A 25,890-nucleotide genomic window follows, 5' to 3' on the forward strand; every position below is an offset into this window, starting at 1 on the left:
TGAGGTGTGATTAAAGTGGGAGTGGGCTAAATGCCCTTACATGTCATTCGAGGATGCAATGCCACACCCACTCAGTGGTGGCCTAGCGGTTAAGGAAGCGGCCCCGTAAGGTTGCCGGTTCGAATCTTGATCCGCCAAGGTGGCACTGTGGTTCCACTGAGCAAAGCACCGTCCCCACACACTGCTCCCCGGGCACCTGTCATGGCTGCCCACTGCTCACCAAGGGTGATGGTTAAAAGCAGAGGACACATTTCATTGTGTCACCATGTGCTGTGCTGCAGTGTTTCACAATGACAATCAATTCACTTTCACTTCACTCATTCTTCCAGGGTGGAGACGTTCTTTTCGAGTGCTAAAGGAACATGAGAGGAGGAATTCTGGAGTTAAAAAAAAAGGCGTGATGTTATTTGGCATTTGTTTGTTTTTAGTCTCATATAGTTATATTTTCTTTTTTTATATATCGCTCTACACACATTACATAACGGTTAATCTTTACTGCAGACTGATTTTCTTTTATCTTTTTTATCTCATGTCTTTAACATTGTCCATCAGCGTCCATTCCAATCCACACATCAATGTCCTAAGATTAGATGCGTCTTCTAAGCTCTAATGCCGTACGATATTCAACAGCGCAGATTTCTTCGTATGTCCTGTTTCTCCTGCACTCTGATGACAAGTCTGTCTGTTTCCACAAGAAACATAGTCCAGGAAGGGTGTTCCTCAGTTTCCGTGGCTACAGCTCCTCAGAGCGAATGACGTGGAACAGTGTGACATTGTAAAGCACCTGGTGTCCATTGTTCCACGCATAGAGGGCGCGGTCCCGTGGGTTGTAGTCCAACATTGAAATGTGAGAGTACTTGTTTTGGAAGGCGATGTCGATGTACTCGTACGTGGACGAGTTGGTGTGGAAGGCGTAGTAGACCTTGGTTCCACCCGAGTAGCCATTGGTTACGTAGAGCGTCCCACAAATCATGAATGCTTCGCCTGCGCTCCGCTTTGGGTGATTGGTTGTCCATGAACGGATCACTTGCAGCGTTGTAGGGTTCAGTTTACTGATCACAACGTTCCCCGCATTCTGGTTGGTGGCGTAGACGGCCCAGAGGCCCCCCTCATCCACCATGAGATCAATATCTGAGTGGCCTCCCCAGGCATAGTGGTAGGAGTTGCTGAACCCGGCATTGTCCAACCGCTGCGTCCGACTGATACTGGAAGTTTTGAAGTCGTACTTGATGATCACATTACTCTGGAATTTATTGAAGTAGATCGAGCCGTTGTAGACCACCTGGCCGGTGCCTGACCACGGGTGCGGGAGCCGATGTGAGGTGAAGTTGTCTGATGTCATGAAGTCCGCCATTGAGCGGTACTCACGGACGAAGCGGTTGTTGTGGTAACCGTCCATATACCACACCTACAGAGGACACAAAGAAAAAACTTTTTTTTCACTTTAAGTCCACTCCTACATAAAGTGTTGGTTCCAGTCAGAACCCTTGACTAATCTGAGTTTACATTTACAGCATTTATCAAACGCCATTATCCAGAGCGATTTACAATCAGTAGTGACAGGGACAGTCCCCCCCTGGAGCAACTTAGGGTTAAGTGTCTTGCTCAGGGACACAATGTGGGATTTGAACCTGGGTCTTCTGGTTCTTAGGCGAGTGTATTACCCACTAGGCTACTACCACCCTTTTGTTCACTTAAGGACCCTTGAAAGTAGGCTGGCTATATTGTGTAACAACATAGAACTACACAAAGTGATATCAGAGACAATCTGCTCAAGCAAAGCAAAAACCTTTTTAAGCCTTGTGTTTTTCCTACATCCAGCCATTACAGGCCATTAGAGAGCAACTCAGAATTTACAGACTAATACAAATTTCTGAAAGTTAATGAGTTTTATTCTACTGTCAAATGGACAGTAGAATAAAAATGCCCTGGTGTTATTCAAAATTCCTCTAAATATTACTGTTGACATAGGCTGGTAAAGGAATAGGCTGGTAATATGAAGGTCATATTACATATTATTCATATTGTTATCTTCCAGTGGTATTAAAATAGAACAAGTAACATGAAGTGTATTATTACTGTAAAACTTTCAGCTTTATTTGTCAGCAATCACCAGTACGGTCACTCAACCGAACAGGAGTCTAAGGTGAATTGTTAGTACACAAAACAACAATAACACAACTAAAATAATTTAGCAAGGACTAAGATGCATCAATGCACTAATCTCTCAAATTTAAATCCAAAAGGAGTAGAGGTCAGCCACGTTGGATGAATTTTTTTTGGTCCGAGTGTATATGTCAATGAATGAATTTTTGCATGTTCATGTGCTTTTGTTCCTGGGATTGTGTATGTCTGCATTGCATGCTTTAATGTACCTCTCTGTGCTTTTCTGTCTGTGTGTTCAAATGTATATTTATGTCTAAGTATATTTGTGCTTGTGTATATGTGTGCATGACCTCAATCAGCTTTGTGAACCAAATCACAGTCAAACCACCTGATTAAACTGCCCTCCCCTCCAGGCCTGTCAGGCAAAATAAAAGAAGGGAAGAGAGTCAAGGAGAGGAGTGAGAATCCAGCAGGGCAAAACCCAGTGCAGGGGATTTGGGTCCTACGGGGATAATTCCGGATTTTTCTGGATAAAAGCCTTCCCTCCCAGCATGCCTCACTCCCCTGCTGGCCTGATGGGCTGAGTGGAGGTTCCGGACATTTCTCGACCACTTTCTGTTTATGCCAAGGCACGGCAAGCCACAACAAACTAACCTCAACACTGATCTGAAGTTTCAATCTTTTTCTGTCCTTTCTACCCTTCATTTTCTGCTCTGTAACACTAATAAACACACTATAATTTTATAATTCTATGTTATATAAAAAATAAATGGATTTACACTAGGAAAAACACAGCAAAATCACTGATGTAGCTGAATTTGTATATTTCTCAATCCAAACATACAACCGCAATCTCAGAAAAAAAATGTTTGTTTCACTGATTTCAGCAGGTTGATATAAAATACTCATAAATCTGAGTGATTTCTTTATGTGATGGAAATAATTTTCCATACTAAACAGAAATAGGCTGGTCATCTTTTCATTAGAGGTAAAGAAAATAGGCAAACTGAGATAATATGGCATAATTGCACAGGCAAGAGTATTAAAAGCACAATTGCACAGGCTGGCTTAGAATGTGATTAGATGAATCTTTAGTAAGTTATTGAGAATTTTTTGCTTTGTAAGTTCCTGCTTTTACTTATAAAATTCAATGTTTTCCATTTTGTAAGAATGTATGGGCCCAACTGAGATAAAAATACATGACACACATACACACTGCCAGCTTTCATATTTACTTCTTGCTTTGAGTGGGACATCAATATTTGATCAGATCTACAGGCAGCATATGGGTTATTTTTATTGGAAACGTGTTTTTATCTAAAAATGCATTTGTGTGTTTCTCTCTGTTTGTGTGTGTGAATGTAGAGTAATTTGTGAATGTACTCATCATAGTGTGTGATAGATAGACAGACAGACAGACAGACAGATAGATAAGAATGTACGCAGATGTGTGTTAACTCACTCTAGTGTCTCCCTCTGGGGCCAGTGGGTCAGTCATCCAGGAGCCAAATCGAGAGCCTGAGGTCTTAATGGTGATGGGATCACTGATACCTGTTAGCTTACCACAGGCTAGAAAGGGAGAGAGAGAGAGAGAGAGAGAGAGAGAGAGAGAAATAAAGTGGTTATCCAGTGAAACTGAAAGTGAGTAATATAATAGCATCTTCTGATGAAACTTACACATATATTTACACCATTTCTAAAGCAAATTGAAGCCTCATATGGTGAGTATTCTTTTTGGACTATTTTTCCCTGCCTAATGTATAAAAGTGGTACAAATTTAGTTGCACAAGCATTGACTTTTTTTCACAGACTTGGCAATGCTATAGGTCGCATTTATCATACAGCTGTATTTCAAGCAGTGACACAATTATCTGATAAATGTGTCACAAAAGCCCATTTTGACCCAAAATCAACAGTGCTAAACAAACTTAGAATGAATATCTCTGATGACAGCATCCAAAAGGATAGTTATTTCAGCTTAGCATTTCTGAATTCCAATTAACATTTATTGAAACGTACATATTGGTGATAGGATATTATTGATTTATGGGTCAGCAATTATGTAAATTATTTAAACTGATTTAACTGATTGAGAACGAATCTGCTGCTGTGAAATTAGCAGCATGTAAGTTAGGCAGTGAATGGCTAACCTTCCTATATGATGTGCTCTATTTTAAGGCTGCCCTAAATTGTATATTCTGATGCTCATGAAATAATCTTATATAAGTAAACAAATAAAGATATAAAACTGCAAGTGATTTATTTACCTTATCACCCACAAAAATGAAAAACGTTGCCTCCTATATCTGTTATTAACTTGATAGTTTCTTATTACATTCTTGTTTGTTAGAAATGTAGACAAGGTAGGAAATCCTGTAAATCTTATGAATTAGTCACTGGGTCTTGTGTCAAGCTGCACATGTTCATTGTTCATTCTGTTCTAATATGTACTTAATTTATCCTATCCTTTTATCATTCTCTCATTCTTCAATAGTGGTTATTGAATCGAAAGGACAAAATAATGAAAAGAATGAAAAAAAAAAACAGCCCCAGGGCAAGATGTGACTGATAAGCAGGACAGCACAGCTATCAAAATTTAAGCTTGTTTAGTGAAGCTTTAAGAACAAACAGTCCTTGTGTCCCAACTGAGGCAGGGCCCAGTGGGAGTTTTCCCAAACCTCTTCATTATACAATTCAGCTGTGGTGACTATTGCAAAATGATGTCCTAGATAGTCCTGGCAGGTCTTCAAAACATATCAGCTGCCACTTATGTTTTATCTAAAACATGTAAGGCTTTTTGTGATACCACTCTCCAGCAAGACTGAAGGGGAAGTTACAAAATGCAGGAGTAAATAAAATATCAAGCTTTGTCAATGATGTTCAACAAATGTTCAGGCAGATCGTATAAACAGCATTCACACAATTCGCCATATTCGCCCTTATTGAACTACAAAAAAATGCCTTGATTCAATGAGTCTTGGACTCCACTAGGTCATGAGCAGCAGATCCTTTAAGTCCTGTAAGTTGCAAGGTGGTGTCTCTATGGATCTGACTCAATCGGATTGAGATCTGGAGAATTTGTAGGCTAAATCAACACTTTGAACTTGTGTTGCACTGAAGCATGCCTCCCTGGCTTGACTTATTCCTATGGTGCATTTTGTTGCCATGTCTTCCCTAGGTAAATAATGCACATCCATCTCAACATCCACCAGGCCTGTTGTAGGAGTTTTTGTTAGTGGATGAGTCCTAAAAATGGAGCCTTATTATTAGGCAAAGTAACAAATAAATTCTCCCTACATGCATTAATAACCCTTTACGTTCACAACACTATCGCAGGTTCACTGGTTTTGGTAGGACCTAACCACTGCAGACCAGGAAAATCCAACAAGAGCTTTAAACTTGCAGATGCTATAATCCAGTCATCTTACCATTGACTTTTTGCAAGGACTGAAATTCTTATAATTTTTTCTTCATCAACTTGCTGCCGACTATGTTAAAAAGATAATCAATGAAATTCACTTGATATTCAGTGGTGGTAATGTTATGTATAATTGATGGATCAATGCAGTTTAATAATGAGCTGTCTATCTATACTTGTGTATGTGTGTGTGTGAGAAAGAGAGATAGAGAGAGAGAGAAAGCGAGAAAGAAAGAGCTGTTAATGTACACAAAGCTCATTTTTACTCAGTTCCTTTCCTCTGGTTGGTGATATATTGGCTTGTGATTGGGCAAATAATTGTCTCTAGGCTACTGGAGCCCTTGCTAATTGGGTTTCATGAAGGAGCCTCTTTTGACTGCAATTTTCTTGTCCTTAATGAGGATGGAGTTGCATTATGGGTACTTTCAGTGCATTACACCCTTACGTTTGGGTGAAAAAAGAGACTATTCCTTTAAATCAGCTTGAATCAGCTCTTGGTTTGGTTCAGAGAGCATCCTACGCTGCTCAACATTTTTTCCATTCGATTTCATTCCAAATTTGTTTCCAGTACACAGTGGTTTTCAGCCATTTTATTCTGATGTAACACTCTGTAAAGCCCTGATGAAAGATGCAGTTAATATAAAAAAAACACTGTAATCTTAGCCTCTTTTCCTGCTCAACCCTCACTTGCCTCCTACACTGGAAGCTGTTGGAGGACATTTTTAAGACTAGATTTTTTTGTGTAAATTTTTATACACACAGAGAATTTTTCACAGTTTGGGAATTTAATGCCAGAATATTACAGAATAATTCTATGCCATAATTTGTTTTTCCTTTTCTATTAAACATCAGTTATGTTGCAGTTTTTAGAATGATAAATCATTTTTGAACTTTGAATATAGCCAAAGTGTGCATCTTTAACATTCTATTTTAGTGAAGCAAAATGTAGGCAACCCTGTACAACAAATCAGAAACAGGACAGGACAGTTTTAATACTGTGGTGTAATCCCAATGATTTGTGGGTTTGCAATTTCTCCAAAGCTGTGAATCATGGGAACATCATCCATTCAGTTGTGTGTTAGGGACACTCTACGACAATCCCATCCTGGGGGATTTTTAAATGTTTTTTGTAATGCATTTGTTGTATCACTCATCCATGTATTTGTGACAGTTAGTTATGAGGTCACTGGGTGTTAGGGCAAAGATTTCTATCATTACTAAGTTGATCTGTGCCATCAACCTTTTATTCGTAAAACATGCTTATAGACCTGGCAGTAATTGGATTCTTAAACCGTCATTGGCATATTACAGACATGTAATAAACAAACAGACTGAGTGGATTGCTGTGTGAATGTGTGTGACATTGGCAGAAATGGCTAATGAGATGCGGGTGTGGGCGCACATGTTCAGGATTACACAAACACACACACTCACACACTTTTGGAATTGAGCATAATCCACCCAGGATTACCCGCCGATGTAATCTGGCACTTTGGCCTTTTTTAATCATGCTCTATCTTTAGATTATTGTTCAGACCAAAAAGCCGAAGATTTGCAAGCTGTTTCGATGGCGTTTTTTTTTTTTTTTCTCCCTCTGACCTACAGAAAACAGGAGGCCTTCCCCCCTCACACACATACACCGTAACAAAGCAACATCCAAGAAGAGACTGAAAAAGATGAAGGGGTCAGGAGGAGCCTGTGTGACAGTATGTGCCCCATCCTAACACACAGCACAGCACAGTACTACTGTACTGGCACACACCCACACACCCCCTCAAACCAGATTTCGCACCGGTGAACAGCGGTGAGACACACCGAGACAGGGAAAGAGAGAAAGATGGAGAGATGAAAGGGAGATGGGAGAACCTGAGATAAAAGAGATTGGGAAAGTAGGTTACTGAGTGGAGAAGAACGTGTGGGTGTTTTCGTGAGTGAGGGAGGTACCAAAATAAGACACCCACTAAAATGCAATGAATCCAACCTGTCTTTTATCTTGCAGGAACTCATTACGTCTGTGTCAACCAGTTTGGAGAAGACGCTGGATTACCCTGTGTGTGAGTAATGTATGTGTGTATGCATTTTCAACCTCCACACTCACTTTGCTCTCTTCAAAGTGCTGTCTGTCAGGTAGACTAATCCTTGCTTAAGATCTTTAAATTGCTTAAAAAAAAAAACTAAAAAAAACCCTGCAATGTTACAGTGCAGTCTTTGTTTTTCGTGAGGGCGGTGCAAAGCTTAAACCAAAGCTTCCGCCCGGGGTTTCATAACTGAAGAATCAGTGATGCATCAGGAAAAGATCAGAGTAAGGTGGTTGATGACCATCCACTATTTAAAAGAATTTAGTTAGCAATTCCAAAACTGAGGTGGTTCACATTCATTTGCTCCTTTTGTTCCTTGAAACTGTTCCAAACTGACATCCGCACATGCATTTGTACTGTAAGGCATGATGGGTGCCAGTGCACAGTCTGTGCTGGCTGCCCTATCCACTCTGCGGAAATTGGAGCATGTGCAGAATCCTTTCCCATATGCAAGCGTACACAAGATGGATCGGTATGGAGGTGCTGTGTAGTTTAGTTCAGCAATTACCACTCGTGCACAATTTTACTATCAAAACTGTATCAGTAAAAATGCAGCAGGGAGGTAGCAGACTTCTAACTGCAAGCCCTTCCGTCACTCCTCTTATTCCCAACAAGTATTAAAACCTAGGCTGTCCATTAAGTGGTGCATTCAACTTCTAGCTGTTAGTGAAATAACACTGAAGATACGACACATTGATAGAATGTAAAATAGTCAGGGGAACATCTGTTGGGCATCTTCAAACGTAAGGTGGAGAAGCTCAAGGTCTCTAACATCCACCAGCTCTGTGATGTCATCATGAAGGAGAGGAAGAAGATTCCAGTGACAGCCTGTGAAGTTCTAGTGAGGTTCATGCACAAGATAGTTAATGCAGTGCTGGAAAAAAAATGGTGGACACAAAAAATTTTATACTTATTAATGGCTGTGCCTTTAGTCATTGAGCAAATACACGCTATTTTACAAGCTGGACACTGACTACTATACATTCAATCCATGTGTGCCATATCTTCAGTGTTGTCCCAAGGAACTATTTAATAAAATATGAATAAAAAATATCAGGGGTGCAGTCACTTTTGCGAGATTTACATTTTTTTACATTTACAGCATTTATCAGACCCTTATCCAGAGTGATTTACAATCAGTAGTTACAGGGACAGTCCCCCTGGAGCAATTTAGGGTTAAGTGTCTTGCTCAGGGACACAATGGTAGTAAGTGGGATTCGAACCCGGGTCTTCTGGTTCATAGGCAAGTGTGTTACCCACTAGGCTACTACATATACATCCATACATACACACATACACACAAAAACATACATTTGGGAAATTAATTCATTCAAATGGATGTGATATTTCTTTAGCTGTGCTGTAGCTTTGATAGGTGATGTAAGTTTGAAGAAAAAAGGTGTGGAGAACTCTGGCGATGATGTAAAAATCCTGTCATATTTTTAAGAGGAGCCACTGAAGCGTACAGTTCTGGCTGGATGGAGCAATGCAGAAACCCCTTTGTTTGGGGCAGGGGGAGTTCAAGAACACAATTCGTCATCATTCAAGGTCAGGAGGCGTGTTTGGAGCAGTTTGTCTCGCTGATCGTGGGATTCGTGGCAATCAATCTCTACCATAACCTGCGTGTGAAAATTTATTATGCTGTCTACCCCTGGCATACATGCAACCGCCACACTGTCACCCACTCTGCTTTCACACACATGTGACGGTAGTGATATGGAGGGTTTTATGTATACGACATCTCCCTTTTTTTCCGCCGTTGTGTATGTCAGAGTACGTTGTCTTATCTCTGTATACATGTACATGGACAATAAAATCCCCATTGACTATAACTGTGAGATGTGATACAATTGTTGTCTGATGTTGAGCCAGCATTTGCAAATTGTTGTTTTTGTGTTAAATGGTTGAACATTACATGCACAGTTTGGTTTTTACATGTATTTAGATGCTCTCATGTGCAGAATACAGTTTTTGAAGATGTTGATGTGTGTTCAGTCATCTGTTTGGTTGGATGAAGGGGTTTCATGCTCTAGAGATTAGGAATTCATGTCTGGTTCTCCGTTCCTAGTATCAGTGATGCAGAGGTTCTAACACGAGGTGAAACAACATTTAGTTTTTGCAGTGTCTTGACCTCTTCATATATATTTTTTGATATAAATGAGAACTGGTTATTGATTATAAGGTGTGTGTGATGATGCAGGGGACCTTTGGGATGTGGAACCATAAAAAAGCATAAAAAAAAACACCAAAATGCATCATTTACAGAAAGAGACTAGATACAAAGAGGCAGTGTGTGAGCATGGTTGTGTCTATACTTGTATTTCTATGCACTGACAGCCTGATATTAAGTTACTTCCAGTCTCCTTTGATTTCAGCCACGAACTAGTTTTTTGTTGCATGAGAAAAATCAATTGTGTGATCATATATTCATATAATCATATGTGTGCAATTTATTTCAGACGCAATCTATATGGTGTGGATTGTTTGGTCACCTATTTGTGTTTGTGTCCTAATGTCTGCATGCATGTCTGTGTATTGGTGTGCATGTCTCTGTCTGATCCTACCTAATTTTTGCATGCAGGCTCGCAGTCTCTCCTCTAGATTAGTCACACGGGAGTGAAGGTCGTCGTAGTCATAGGCTCCCAGCTCCTGCTGCAACTCGCTCAGAACTGATGTCAGGTTCTGCACTTCCTCCTTAAATTGCAAAACCAATTTGGCATCGGCTTTGTACTCCTCCAACACGGGAATCAGTGGCCTAATCTCCGCCATTTTCGCCTTTATGGCCTGTCGGGGAGTTTAAAAAACAGCGGCATTCAGAAGCCAGGAACACTCCAGTTCCCTCACACCATCCCCCCCCTCACAAAAATTAAACCAGTTGAGAAAAAAAATAGAAAAATGAAAACAGCAACAGAATATGCCCTGTCTGAACCTAGCACCCTGACTAGCCTAACTCTAGCCTGAGTGGCAATGTGACTGTCGTCCGGTAGATGTGGGTTTGTGTGAGTGTGTGATGCGGATGGGAACGTGTCTGCGGATGTATGTGTGCGTGCAGAAGTGCAAGAGTTGAGCCAAACCTGCGCTGGTCCTCACCTCGGTGCAAACACAAGTCTTCAGCACACTCAAGAGTGTTTTGGGAAAGCGCTTTATTGTTCAAAGTCGTTTAAAATGCAACATCTTAGGAGTTACATGCTTTTACATGTCACACACAACAGTGGTTCCGCTTATGAGGATGGATTTTAATATAGAATCATATGAATCTTTAATTACCAAATATGCATAGACAAACAAAACCTAAACCAACAGCATTAGGACTTATAATAATAATAATAATAATAAATAATAAATAAAACTTAAGAAATCTGGATATTTGCATGCAGGAAGGGTTGTGATCGGTTGTTCAGTAGGAAAGGGGAGGGTGTCTCTCTAATGGTGTCTTATAGAATATCAGAATAGTGAATAAGTCAGCACGACTGATAGCCACATCAGCCAATCAGGGATTAGATCTGCCTCTTCTCTCCTTTGGCTCTCCTATCATGTCTTATAGTTAGCCCTGCAAGCAAGAAAATGACAGACTTGTCACTCTACCTCACTAGCCTGTCTAACACACACGCACAAATATAAACACCGTCACACACAAACGCAACAATATATTGACCAAAAAAAACATTACATTGAAATGGGGTGAAAGTGGATGAGTGGTCAGTTAAGATGGTGACATGCAATTCTGCTGACATGCCAGGGGAATTTAAAACATGCTCTTAATTTGAGCTATTCTGATCAATGCGTCACAAGACTCTGCGTTAAAGTGTGGATGCGAATAACACAAGAACAAAAAATAAGAAGATTAACATGCAGGCATGAATTTGTACAAGAGTGTGTGCTTGTGGAGGTGTAAACATGCATGTTAGTTTGAAAATGAGCATGCACATGGTGTATGAACAGTGTGTGTGTGTGTGCATGTACCTTGGGGTGCATGTTCAGCACCGATGTGTTGAATGAGTGTGTGTGTGTGTGGTATCTTAGTGTGTTATATTTCTTTGTATTGTTACCTTAATGTTCTGATCCAGAATGTTTGGTGAACGTTTGTAACAACTTTCAAGTGTGTGACATTACCTTGTATTGCTTGGCGATGTTCTGTTTGTGGTTCTCCTCCACCTGTCTAAATTTGGTCTCTAGGCCTCTCAGTTGGTCCTCCATTTTGACCACATATTGCAGGTCCCGCTGGGTGCGCTGGTCCAACACCTGGATCGACTGGGTCATGTTCTGCACCTAAAACATGTGTGTGTGTGTGTGTGTGTGAGAGAGAGAAAGAGAGAGTGAGAATGAATTATCATATTAACTATAAAAAAAAAAAGTGTTCTTTTCATGTCTGATAATGCAGTGTGTGGTTCTAATGTGTTATAATCCATGTTGTGCTCTTCACCTGGCCTTGTCTACATCCTCACATACCGATTCGGGATTAGTGAGTAAACAGTTTTCCCTTCCCAGAGCACAGACTCGGTATAGATCTGCATTATTCATGAGCTATTACAAATTTAAATTCGCACCATAATACGCTAATCCAACTCGCACAACACGGACCAGATGGAGCAGTCTTTCATGTGTCCCCCATAAACCCCGATTCTCAGATCTGTGCTCTATTGGCACAAGGATCTTCCGGCTAAGCGCACAGCCACACACTCACAAACACAGGAAACACATGGACATAAGTGTGTACTTCTCGCTGATCTGGCAACATCTAACACTACAATGAATGAATGAATGAATGAATAAATAAAACAATACCTCATTAAATTATATGATTAACAAAAATTCGATTGGAACCTCAAAGTGCACTCTTCCTCGCAGCTGTAGCTGTCTTATTTAGATAAGTGACAGCCACGCCAAATATAGAGCTCATGAAGTTTGAGCTTGTTGTCCTGATATCTGTGAAATAATTTGGGCTGACAATGGAGGCACCGGGTCCCAACTCTCCGATGGGCCTAGTTCCGTTGACACACTAATTTTCAATGGATTGTTCCTTTTCTGTTCTGATGAATTTATTTTACAACATGTCCCCTACATGGCTGCCAAACTGGCACTACCACCCTCCCTCCATCCCTCTCTTCTTCTATCTCGCACTCTTACGTCATTGTAATTGCTGTACTGGCAGTGTTGATGGTTTTCCCATGATGCTACAGTGCCTCCCATGGAGCTCATTAGAGTGTGTGTGTGCGCGGGCGTGTATGCGCATGTGTGTTTGTGTCTGTGCGCAAATTCGTAGGTTTGAACCAAATGTTTCTTACATGGAGGAGTAAGCCACAATACTAAAACCATACACCTAATATTGTCTAGGTCCAACTCCTGTCAGCTAACAAGAGATCCCAGAAAGGTTTGATGCAAGCCTCTGTAGATTGGATTGAGATCTGGAGAATTTGAAGGTCAAGTCCTTGTTCCACAAACCATTCTTGAATGATTTTGATGTGTTTCATGGTACATTATCCTGCTGCTAGAGGAGCACTGCCATCAGGGAATGTCGTTTCCGTGAAGGGGTACAACTGGCCATGTTTAGGTAAGTGATACACGTCAAGCATCACACCATCTTGTGTTCTTCCCATAGATCAGAGTGCCTATTGTCCTGTAGTAACGTTACCATTTGTCCTTCTCTGAACTACTTTGGATAGGTAGCAACTCAGATCCACACCTTGTCATGTCATCCGTTTGAAGGACTGAATGTTCACTTGCTGACTAATGCATCCCACTCCCGATCAGGTGTCACTGTAACCCGATAATAAAGTTATCACTTCGCCTGTCAGCATGTTTAATGCTGTGTGTGAGAGTGAGGTGGCCTGATGAGACGTGGTGCCCAGTGATAGGCTGCTTGTTACTACTAATGGGAACTGGTAGCTGTAGAGATGTTGTCATAGTGATACGTCCTCACAGATGTCTTGCGGGACTAGAGGTGACGCAAACCATGTGTACTGTGAGCAAATGTGAGAATGGGTGTGAGAAAAAGGTGCAAGAGTGAGAAGTTTGTCTGTGTGTGTTTGCGAGGTCAGATGTTGTCATGGTTACCTTCTCCAGAAGCTGCCGTAGCTGTTTGGTACGTGCATCGCGGGAACACATGGTCTGCTGAGGGGCCACCACCGTACACACACACCTGCCCTCACTGTCCTGCGCCGAGCTGTAGACCTGCCATGACTCCTCCGGGTTCGCCGGGAACACCTACGAGAGAGAGAGAGAGAATATCACTATCCCGCAGAACTATGGCACTGCGGTATTAATGACATCTAGTTCGAAATGAGATAAGAAAAGATAATTAGCATTGTCAAGGCAGAAATAAACTTATTTATTATTAAAAAACATACCAGCAGTACAGTAAAAAAAAGTACACTATACAACAATCTTTAAAAATAAATACTGTATAAGAAAATATTAATGTATACATGTGTACAATAAATACATATGTACGTGCATATGTACAGAGTGGATATAATTGAAACAGCATGGTGGGCTGCAACAAAGACAGAGAAAGTGACGAACAAGAAAATAATCACTCATGAATTATAATTCATCATCTACTAGTGCCTCCTTTTCCACACGCCTAGCCATTACTTATTAATGTACATTCATATATGACATACATTATGTCCCTAGGCATTTATGACGGATTGCTCAAAGCTCCTTCCAAACCGGCCAATCAGGAGAGAGAAATTCCATACTAGCCAACCAAATCTCTCTCTTGTTTCAATTTTCGCGTTTTGGCCAATCAGAGGCAGCGAAAGGACTCCTTACTCAATGAATTCACGTTCGGACACGCCCTTCGAACCCACCGTGACGCACACGAGTAACGCGTGATATTCCTTCTCCGTGACTTCCTTTCGTTATGGGACATTATAAAAATGACCGAAAATATATGTATTGGTCAGCACGTTCATGCACTAATGGCGTTTAATTAATTCAAACGGAAACCGACGTGTGTATATATTTCATATAGACATCCGAAATCTTGGACGTCCCGTGACGGCTGCGACGGACATAGACGTCTTGGACATATTTTGGACGTCCCGTGACGGCTGCGACGGATCCCTTGTCCTTAGTCCCCCCTGCTGATCGAGTTTACGCGCGCGTGTGTGTGTGTGTGTGTGTGTGTCACGTAAAAACTCCTCAGCCCCATCACTCGTCCGTCAGTTCAGGCCGGAGTCGCTTCGGTGCTTTACAGTTCAGCAGATTGGCAGAAGAAGCGAGTCAAACCGGCATTTTTACCACGGAGAGGCTCGGCGAATCATTTACATGAATCCGATACTCGAACCCAGAATTACGCAGACCGCATTAATTAAAAGCGAGTTTTTTATATTATTCCTCTATTATAATTAACCAATGACGATGGATTAAAAGCCTTACAATTGTGCAAATTCAGATCAGTTTAAATACTCTTGTTTGTAAAAAGACTTTTAAAGTCTTTGTTCCCTGTTTGCCCCCGTCTTACTGCTCCCATCGTGTCTGCGTGTTAGTACTTCACCAAGAAACCAAAAAAGCACCAGGGTCCGAACAACTTCAACTCACGCCGGTGCTCCTGTCCGGGTATCCTCCCTGCGCCGCGGTCAGCTTGGTGGTGTTGAGCCCGACCAGCGACGGCAGGGTCTGGGACATCCAGTTGGTGATCATGGCCATGGTGCTGAGCACCACGCCGATCTTCAGCAGAGGCACCGACATGGTCTCAGGCCGCCGAGCGCTGCGCGAACGCGCCCCGAGCTCTCATTCCACGCTGTCCGCGCGCGAGGAGGCGCCGGGGCGATCCCCGGAGTCTGGAGCGGCGTGGCGCATACGGGTCTCCGGCGCGGTCCCGGGCTCCGGCGCGCTCTCCGCTCGCATCTCTCACCGGTGCGCCGGACGGGGGTGGGTGGGTGGGTGTGTGTCGTGGTCTCGGAGGCTGGAAGCGGCGTCCGACGCTGAGGTCCGTTCCGCGATGCGGGCTGGTTACGCGCCGTCGGCTCCGGCTCACGACTGATCAGAAGGGGCGGCGCCACTATATATCCAGCAGGTGCGCACGCGACGCGTGACGTCAGGCTGTCGATACGCGACACCCCTCCCCTCCCCGTCCCGCTCTCCCGCTATCTGCTATCGCAAGTAACGATAAAAAATACGCACAAAAAGGAATCGATTAATCGATTAGTCTGGCTTGGGTATATTAGACGGTGATTAGACTTCTAAAAAGAATACGTTTTGACACATAAAGTGAAATCACGACGTCGCCGGTCCATGTGACGTAATAGAATTCATTTTATAACAGACGCTGCCTGACAGATGGCGAGGGAGGCAAAATGCAGATGAGCTGATGATAAAAAAAAACCGAATTCATGTAATTAATATTTATTTCTTTTTTTTTTTTGGCGCGAACCGACTCAGGGACAGGAGAGAGAAAGGGTACCGTGGTCTTCACGTCGAGCGCCGCGGTTTTTAGAAGAGCAACAGCGCCGCCCCGTGGTCAATTCACGCACGGACGGAAGGTGCCGCGGTTGATTTAGCTTTTTTTATTCACCTGTTTGTTGTGTGAAATCTAATTTCCCATTAGGCACGATTCTGACAAGTTGGACTGGTAGAAAATATAAAATGGCGGAAGCGTCGCATGCATTCTGATTCACTGCGGCGGAGAAGAGAGGACGAGCGACAAAAAAAATGTCGCTTTCACGATGCGGCGCGAAACAGACCATGTGTGACACTTTGAATGCGACGATGAATACAAATCCGATTAAAACATACAGTGAGGATGAGGAGGAGCTTCTTCTCGCAGGCTATACGAGCTCTCAACAACCACAACACTACATACAGAACATTTTTGACAGCATTTATCAGATGCCCTTATCCAGATCGACTAACAATCAGTAAGTCAGTCCCCCTGGGACAGTCCCCCTGAAGCAACTTAGGGTTAAGTGTCTTGCTCAGGGACACAATGAACCTGGGTCTTCTGGTTCATAAGCGAGTGTGTTACCCACTAGGCTACTACCACCCAGAACACTAATACACTCCAGCACTTTCAATCACTTCTGGACTCAATTCCCCCAGAACCTTGGACAAATTTTCACTTTATGTTCACTTTACACATTCTCACACGTTCACCCTACCTGTTTTTTATGTTTAAAAAATACATTTGTAATATTTGGTTATGTTTGCAATATTGAGGTCTATAGAGGTCGCAAAAGCATTTAACTGCATATCATACCGTGTATGACTGTGTATGTGACAAATAAAATTAGAAAATTTTAATTTATCGCGCATTTTCCTCTTCACAGGCCATAGATTATAAACCTTTACAAAAAAGTGTTTTAATTGTCATCTATATGCAAAACTATGTTTTGGGACTTTTATTCCCTTTCAAGAATTAAAATGCAACACAAGATTCTGTGACAAATTAATATGTGAATATAACCAGCCTGTCTTTTAAAAACGAGGTCACGCATCTCATGCTCAGATGGCTGCAGAATGGGGCTGGTTCATGCGGAGGGCGCCCTCTTCAGGCTGAAAACGAATACTCTCTTCCACCGGGCTCGTTCACTTTAAAATATCCGGGTATCTTTCTCAGTGGAGGGCCACAATTATATGAAAAAGGGTTCATTTCTTCATAACTTTTTTGTTGTTGCTACATGCAAAACAACATTTGACCAATAAATTCTCAAATTCAAATGTGAAGCACGATGAATAATAACCCCAACACACAATGTGAATCCATTACACCGCCTCATTTGTTATCTTCTCCTGATGGAGTTTATTGGATTGTAGCGGTATTGTCAGCCTTGTTCCTGATTCTCAATTGTCAGCTCCTCAATGCGCGTAATTTATACACATAAAAGCTAGAAGGCTTTTGTAGCACTTTATGTGAGCAGCACTCTTAACAAAAGCCTTTCACCCTGTGTTGTGTTCTACTCTGAAACTCACATTAAAATGTGATTTGTGTCTGATTTCCTTGCTGGAAAGAGGAAATGCACCGTGTTAAATCCATAAACCATGCACCGAATTGAAATACAGAATTTGGGCAGATATATGTGAATGGTGGTAGTAGCCAAGTGGGTAACACACTCGCCTATGAACCTAGAACCTAGTAGTCTAGTGGGTAACACACTCATCTATGAACCTAGAACCTAGTAGCCTAGTGAGTAACACACTCGCCTATGAACCTTGTAGCCTAGTGGGTAACACACTCGCCTATGAACCTAGAACCTAGTAGCCTAGTGGGTAACACACTCATCTATGAACCTAGATCCTAGTAGCCTAGTGGTAACACACTCGCCTATGAACCTTGTAGCCTAGTGGGTAACACACTCGCCTATGAACCTAGAACCTAGTAGCCTAGTGGGTAACACACTCATCTATGAACCTAGATCCTAGTAGCCTAGTGGTAACACACTCGCCTATGACCCTAGAACCTAGTAGCCTAGTGGGTAACACTCTCACCTATAAAACTAGATCCTAGTAGCCTAGTGGGTAACACACTCGCCTATACACCTAGAACCTAGTAGCCTAGTGGGTAACACACTTGCCTATAAACCTATAACCTAGCGGGTAACACACTCATCTGTGAACCAGAAGATCCAGGTTCAAATCCCTCTTACTACCATTGTGTCCCTGAGCAAGACACTTAACCCTGAGTGTCTCCAGGGGGGGACTGTCCCTGTAACTACTGATTGTATGTCGCTCTGGATAAGGCCGTCGGGATAAATGCTGTAAATGTAATTGGGTGAGTAATAGGGGTCAATGCATATGGAAAGTGAGAAGCAGATGTAGACACAAGAACCAGGTTCTTTTTTGACTATTGAGTAAGAAATCTCACAAGTGTAAAAACACCTGTAGTTTGATATATATACATACAGAAAATATCAGTATAAACAGTGGAACGTGTCTGAATGTTCTACATTGAGCGTTGGTGTGAGTGTAAACAGTGCGCGGCTTTTCCAGGTTTTTTACCAGGCTGACTGAGCTGCGAGAAAATGTTATCTAACTACACTCCCACTCACAATTACCGTGAATCACAAACCGCAGGTCCAATGGAAAAAAGCAACGAGGTACTTCAGAAAGCCACTTACCATGACAGAAATTAACTGATTATCTACTTATTTCTTTGATAGTGAACAAGTCCAGTGATTAGCACATGATGCTGCACTAAGCACCAGTTTGAAAACAGTGCCCGGATATTTTCCCTTTTCAACGGCACTCCATAGCCTTTTGTATGATCAGATAAATTTGAACTGAGAACTCTTCGTAATGAGCACGAAGTAATGGAAACGTGTACATTTTCTGACACACACTCACTCTCCATAACCACTTTGCCCAGGTTAGGACTGGACCCACCCATGGCATGACGCCACCCTGCCACTGATTGGAAGCAGGGATCTGTCTCAACTCATTTAATTGGTCCAGGTTTTGTGAACGCAGCGGTGGTTGGATTGTGGGTTGTGGGTTCAGCTCTCAAACCGCCAAGGTTCCACTGAGGTCCCCTTTGAGCGAGGTACCATCCCCAAAAGCAGAGCACTATGTGTTGTGCTGCAGTGCATCACAATGACACTTTAAAACCAATCTATTCAGTTAAATGATGGGATCTTCGTACTACATCTGTACTTCGCAAGTGCAATTTGCTAAGCGATAGCTAACATAGAGCTAACATGTATTGGAGGGACATAACAACAAAATGTTATCGGCATGGAGGTATTTCATGATATATATCTGCTGTGCCAAGGTTTTGAGGGTAAAACACAACCAACTTTATAAAGCACCGTAGTTCAGCGTTGCAAGAACAGTGCTTTGAAGATATGTTATATTGCCTTACAAGTAAAGAAAACAGTACTTAAAGCGAGTATTTAAGTTTGAAGCATAACAGAATAAGATCAGCCGCCTTCCCACACAAGATAGTTTTAATTTAAAACTTTTATTGGCTCGTTATTTGCATTGGTAAAATGCCGGTTCTTTATATATCTTTAAAGAAATGTATTTGCTTTTATGCGCACATGATTTTGTCTTTCAGGCAGTTTGAAAAAGGCTTGAAATGGAAACTCAGGTCACATGATGTTCTAAAAGGCACAGCATGGTACGTCTGGGTGGAGGCAGAATGAGGTGAGGGGGAAATGTAGAACATGTTGCTCTGAGCGGTCCTGTAATAGAAATGCAGCTTTATTATCTCCATGTCTGTGAAGCCCACAGGTCCTCATTTGAAGCTCACACTGTGAGTTATGTCTCTTTCAGTCCGGGGGCTCATCTCTCCAAATTGCAGTGTGTCCATCTGTCTCATCTCCATCGTCATGTCTATCCCCCTTCTGAAGGTCTTCCTGTTTCTCTCTGTCTGGGTGTAGTATTGGTCTCTATGTTTTTTTTTAGAATTCAGAAAAATGAATGATGGAAAGGGAAGGCACTGAAGGGCGTCTGATAGTGTAACATGAACCACATCCAGGGCGTCCCGGAGCCCTTGTCTCGTTTCCGTCAGTATTAGTCTGGAATAACGCCTGCGTCTTGCTATGTTGCTATAGTTGTATTAAGCTGAACTCCCATTAGTCAACCCTCTGCACAGAATCAGTAACGAAAAAAAAACTCCCACAACTTCCACCGGCCTGTTATTTCTCATCCATTACTGAGATGGGAAATTTGGGGGCGACAAGCTTGTGAGCGAATCGGTTTTACCACACAACCCCAGAAGAATACTTTCACAGAGGCACTATCGCTGTCCAACCTAATGTAATGCCGGCAGCGTGAGGAGACTGCAGCGGGCCGGCTGAGCAGCCTGTTAGCGAACGGCAATAATTAGCTAAACAGCCTTTCAACGCGAGCGCCGTACCTTTAAACTACTAAACAGCCCCCCGCTGGATAAACCGCGGCGCTGTGCGGCAGTAACGCCAGCCCTCCGGTTTCTCACCAACTCCCACTGAACATTAGGCCCGATCGATCCCACACTCCAACCCATGTCACAAGCAGTCCATTATTCCATAGTCAATATGGGAATAGCACATTGTTCATGGGGTAATGGCTCATAGCACTGGACCTAAGGTATGATGTATAAACATAAATGTGTAACGTTTCTGAGCATTTGTCATGACAAAAATCATTGAGGCGATGATTGGTCCTGGTTACACGTCTTCGTAAATAATGTCCTCTTTTTGACCACCCCCACCCAGACGCAATGCTCTGTATCATTCTTGCTAGGGGAGCTAAATATTTGAAATGTTCTTCTGTGCTATGCGGCCAGCAGAATGGTCTTGATTGCAGCTGTGATTTGCATAGCAAACACACCACTTGACAGAGATGCAGCAGGCCGATCCCAGGTAGGCCTAATGCAAGGACCCAAGCACATATGCAGACACATTTCTATGCACCATCACACAAAGGACATGTACACACAATATGTTAATTGCATGTATTGCTTGTGTTACAAACAATCAAAAGCTTCATAATTATGTGAAATGACCAGATTTGCCAAAATAAATTGACAAACCATGACTATTTTAAAAAGAATGTAAGTGAAACATTTTTGAGAAATGTGTCATTTTATCATAAAGTGGCATCTGTGTGTGTGTGTGTGTGTATGTGTGTGTGTGCATGTGCCTAACAGTGTAGTATTGTTTCAGCAGCATTATAGTTCAGGACAGCTGTGCCTCTGTGTGCAAACTGAACAATCAACCTGCATTCACTGACTTAACATGACAGCTCTTCTGCCAAAGACCTCTGGGTAATGTAGAGCGGTAATTTAGTCATGGACTACAGATGGGGCAGCAATTGTGGAGATGGTCCAGGCATCAGGTTTTTAAACTCTAATTAATGATAGATAGCATGTGCATTTATATGTACAATTTTTTGGGGGAAGATATTAAATATATTGTAAGAGAGGGAGAGAAAGAGATCCATACATCAGTAAACTCAACGCTCTGCCAGACTTTGGTTCAGTGGGAGGACATGGTGTGTGGGACCATGGCATCCTACCTCGCATATGAGAGCAGAACCAAGCTTGAACTTCTGCTGCACCTCAGCATATTGCCATGACCTGACTTTTACACCAGCAACAAATGAAGGGCTGTACGCTGCATGACACCAAGACACTGTTACATTTCTGAGAACTACAAAAAGGGGCTTTTTTCTATTTCTTAAATTGAAAATATATAGTCAAAAGTAAAATTATTGTATTACACAGTCAAAAGTGCTAAGTTAAGTACTATATTTAAGAACCCCAAATGCTTTCCCGAAGTGAATATGGTCTCAGAAGCTGGTGCTTCCATCAATCAGGGTTGACTCTCATCAATAAAGGACGACACCCGTCGACTCCTGATGGACTGATGATGACCTAAGTAGCACCTCTTATAGAAGGGGATCCAGGAGAGAACCACGACAGGTAGAGTGACACAGAGCAACACGGATCCTTCTCATTTACAGGGGTGTTGAAATTAATCGAATAATCAATGTGGACGATTCTGCATCGATCCAGTGCAGGAAATAATCGATTGCATCATAATAACATTGCCTGGTCATTTTAAAATTCTTCTTAAAAAGAAGTGCTGGTAGTGACTATGGCGGCCTGATCTGAACGTCTGTGGCGCATTTTCATGCGACCCATAGTACCAAAGTGGGCAAGTTTTCTTTCTGCCTCTTCAAAATACACACACAAAGCGGGAATGGAGGAAAAGCTGATCTTAACAGTCTCAGCAATGAGCAGAAACGCGGTCTACTCATTTATAGAAAAAGCATTTCCAATACTGGCAGGACAATAAAAATGCACACCAATAAGGCACAACCAAATAACAGTTTACATCTCAACGGACTGGCTGGATCAGCGGGTAATGCACGGGTTCCAGGCACCACTGTGCAGCCTCCAAGATCTGATGGAGTTACATCATTAGTGGACAAATAGTATTAATCTTGTGGCAGATTCATGTGCGCTGACGTCTCCATGGCTACAGGATTCAGTTATGGACGTGAATATGAAGCGCTCGCTGTTCTTTTACATTATAGTGTATGAACCTTGTGGAATTTTTCAACCTTTTTCGCCACTTGTAGAAAGCGTTCTTATTGTTCCTAACAGTAATAAATAATGAATAACAAGGCGCTGCTTCTCTTTCTGTGCCTGTCATATATTTCACAGTCTGCCCGCACAGTCAGAGAGTAGAAATCTTTCTTCGGATGGCACTTGATTTTACATGCATCTGAATCTATTCTGAAAACCGGGATGAGCTTTTATTTGGTAGGGACTTGTGTCTATGGATCTGTCATCTGTCAGGAGGGGAGAGGAAAACACATGTAAAATGTATGAAGACCCATGATTTCTTGTGTGCAATATATGAATATATTTATATTTATTTGCAGCAACATTTGTAAAAAGATTACAATGAAACTTGTGTATCCAGCGAGAACAAAACAGCACTGGCTTTAGCAGTAATTTTTGTTGGTAAATGCCAGATATCATCTGAGGTTCCCTTACTGGCCCTATACCTGCCCAACCACAGTGTTGTTCAGTTTATCGCATTGCGTAACTTATATTCCGACGTCCCAATCTATGCCCAATCATAAATGCAACCCATAACAATGCATTTTTAATAAATTATAATTAAAATGTATAATCTATACAACACACTACGATCAGAACGTGGTGATTATGCATGCAGCATGCATGAGAGCTGTCCGTTGTTTGGCTCCTCCCATTTTAAACTTGTTAAACATTGTGTTCTGGGTGACCAAAATGATTACACAACACTAAAAACGATGAAAAGGACAACAATCAAGTATGATAAAGCATACATACATCATGACATGATATGATATTACATGCTGCGCTGATATCGGTCAGGTTATTGCTTCCAGTTGGCATGCGTGTGACTATCCAGTAGCGGAGGTCACGATCCTGGAAGAGCGGCAGAGGTGACGGCAAACACTGACCGCTGTGGCTGGCGAAACTCCGAAGGAATGACACTTACTGTTCAAATACGTGGAAAGGTTGAGGACACTGGACACAATTTGCAAGTCAGAGCAGAAATCACAGCGTTTGGCTGTATTTGTGCTCACATGGAACCCTGGAGGGACTATTGTGGGAGTACAACGACACGCAGTCAGAACAAGTCCAGAATAAGTAGGGTTTTCTGGTCTCTCCAACTAGTAAAGGCTGCATAATCGGCCTTGTTTATTCCCATCCTAAATCGCCACATGCCACTGGCTGAGCTACCCTGACTCTGCTGGCCATCGAAATTTGACTACAGAAACGTCACCTTTGGGAACGCATGCAGAGAGAAAGTTGGCATGGACTTCCTGAAATGTTCATGATGCTGGCTGCTTCTGAGCGACAGAATCTGTAATATACGTGAATATACGAGCTTTGTCTGCTCCGGGACGGACATCTACCCCTCTGGCTGCTGACCAGCCATTTGTGCAGTGAAATGGATCTAAACCACTTCTCCTGAAGTTCGGGGTCACGATCCCTCACACCAGACCTCCACCTCACTCCTCCACCTGCTGCACTGCCTGCCTACCCCGGTAAAAGGAGGGAATGTGGTTAAAAACACACTCACTCACTCACACACACACACACACACACACACACACACACACAATTTCCTCTGATCCCGTCACACTCGTTTCAACTCCAGAGGCCGAAGTTGAAACGCCGGGTGGTCTGGCGGCGCGTAATCCCCCCCGGGCGATCGGGCTAATTCGCCGGATTCGCCCGTTTAATCCGCGCGATCCGGATCGCGGCGCGCGCCCCGGGATCGCCGTGCGCGCGCCCGCCCGCCCGCCCGTCCGCGCGCGAGATGTAAGATGGCGATCAGGCGGGACCTACTTGGGTGAGTTCGCTGCCCATCAGCACCAGGAGCATCAGGCTCGGCAGCTTGGTGGCGGGCTGCATCGCTCTCCTCTCCGGCGGCGCGGATCCGGTGGCCTGGTGGGTCCCCGCCTCGCTCGCTCGCTCGCTCGCTGCTCCTCTCCGGTGTCGGTCCCTCGGCGGATCGCGGGATTTCTCTCTCTCTCTCTCACACACTCAGCAAAGAAATAAGGGGAAGCCGGAGACGGTTTCCACGCAGCCGTGTCTTGGCATATTTATTTAATCTCTCTCTCTCTCTCTCTCTCTCTCTCTCTCTCTCTCTCGGTCCCCGTCGGTCTGTGTCGCGCGCTCTCCTCCCGGTAATCGGCGGCGGATTCTTGATGTTGACAAAAGTTTTGCTTTGGCGGACCGGGCTGACGAGGCGCCGAACGGACGGTCACGAAAACCCACGAGGCGAGAGGGAGAACGAGAGAGAGAGAGAGAGAGAGAGCTGTCCACGGTGCTGAAACCGGACGTGACATCAGACACGCGTGGGAAATTCAACGCGAGAGGAGATGGGAGGAGGGGAGAGAGAGAGAGAGAGAGAGAGAGAGAGAGCGGGGGGTGATATGGTAATTGGATAACGAAAATAATAATAAATAATATCCATATTCAGGTCTATTCGTCCCCATGGAAACGTCTTTTTAAACGAACCCATTACATTGAACAGAGCAAGATGCATGTCACCCCAAGTACTGTACGATCCTACAGGATTCCCTTTAATGTCGCTTTAACTGTATTAAAAAAAATAATAACACATTTACAAAGAAGAAGAATCCGGTGGTGACATGTTTCCCTGAAATCTGACAATTTGGCTGAAAACATCTTCAGAGGATGGACACCAATGTTGGCAGTTTTGTGTGTGTTGTCGTTAGTTTGTCTGTAGTGGCAAATGATACACATTTAGCCAAAAGCCTGCATAGCCGCTATACAGTATATTTCTGTAAAAGTGGTTATTAAAAATATGTACTTAATCATCAGGCTTTGACTAAGTACATATGCAGGTTTATACATTTCACGTGAGGTGTTATGCATTTATTATACTTTTGTTACCTAACTTTTACCATCGATTCTCACAAGGACAGGGATGACGTGTGAGTGTGAGTGTGTGTGTGTGTGTGTGCGTGAGGAAATGTTTCTCTTCTGAAAGCATCTGATTGGTTCTGTCGCTGTAGGGTGTTTTATGTGCACTAACCACCATAAAATTTCACTCCGCAACCTCTGCTCTGCACAATGTGTGTGGCAGTGCTTATATATGTTGGTGTTGATGACGAGATGAACCCCGATAAACCTTGGCAGCCTAAGCTCAAAAATCAGTTCAAATCCATTAAACTAAATTAAAATCATAAATTGTAAGGGCAAAAATGGCTGTGACTGGTGCTGATGCCCTCAAGGGAACATCTTTAGTTACATTCCTGTAAATAGGACCAGTCAAAGGCACCAAACTGAGATTCCTTTCTTTAAAATCCCATTGAAGGTGTACAAAACTT

The 25,890-nt window shown here is 42.8% G+C and overlaps 1 protein-coding gene across 2 annotated transcripts; it reads right to left on the reverse strand.

Annotated features, from left to right (window-relative positions):
- Window positions 1-334: 334 nt before the first annotated feature.
- On the reverse strand, window positions 335-24,872 carry olfm1b (olfactomedin 1b). Of its 2 annotated transcripts, none has more exons than XM_028974639.1 (6): window positions 24,380-24,872; window positions 13,657-13,806; window positions 11,716-11,871; window positions 10,167-10,386; window positions 3,569-3,675; window positions 335-1,408 (listed from the first exon to the last, which is right to left on the reverse strand). In XM_028974639.1, exons 1-6 carry the CDS (start codon window positions 24,443-24,445, stop codon window positions 734-736), a joined length of 1,374 nt encoding a protein of 457 aa, XP_028830472.1. In that variant the 5' UTR covers window positions 24,446-24,872; the 3' UTR covers window positions 335-733. The 2 variants fall into 2 exon arrangements, with proteins under 2 accessions (XP_028830472.1, XP_028830471.1); XM_028974638.1 differs by lacking the exon at window positions 24,380-24,872 and adding an exon at window positions 15,148-15,578.
- Window positions 24,873-25,890: the final 1,018 nt, after the last annotated feature.

The sequence above is a fragment of the Denticeps clupeoides genome, chromosome 3, assembly GCF_900700375.1.
Source record: "Denticeps clupeoides chromosome 3, fDenClu1.1, whole genome shotgun sequence".
Lineage (NCBI taxonomy): Eukaryota > Metazoa > Chordata > Actinopteri > Clupeiformes > Denticipitidae > Denticeps > Denticeps clupeoides.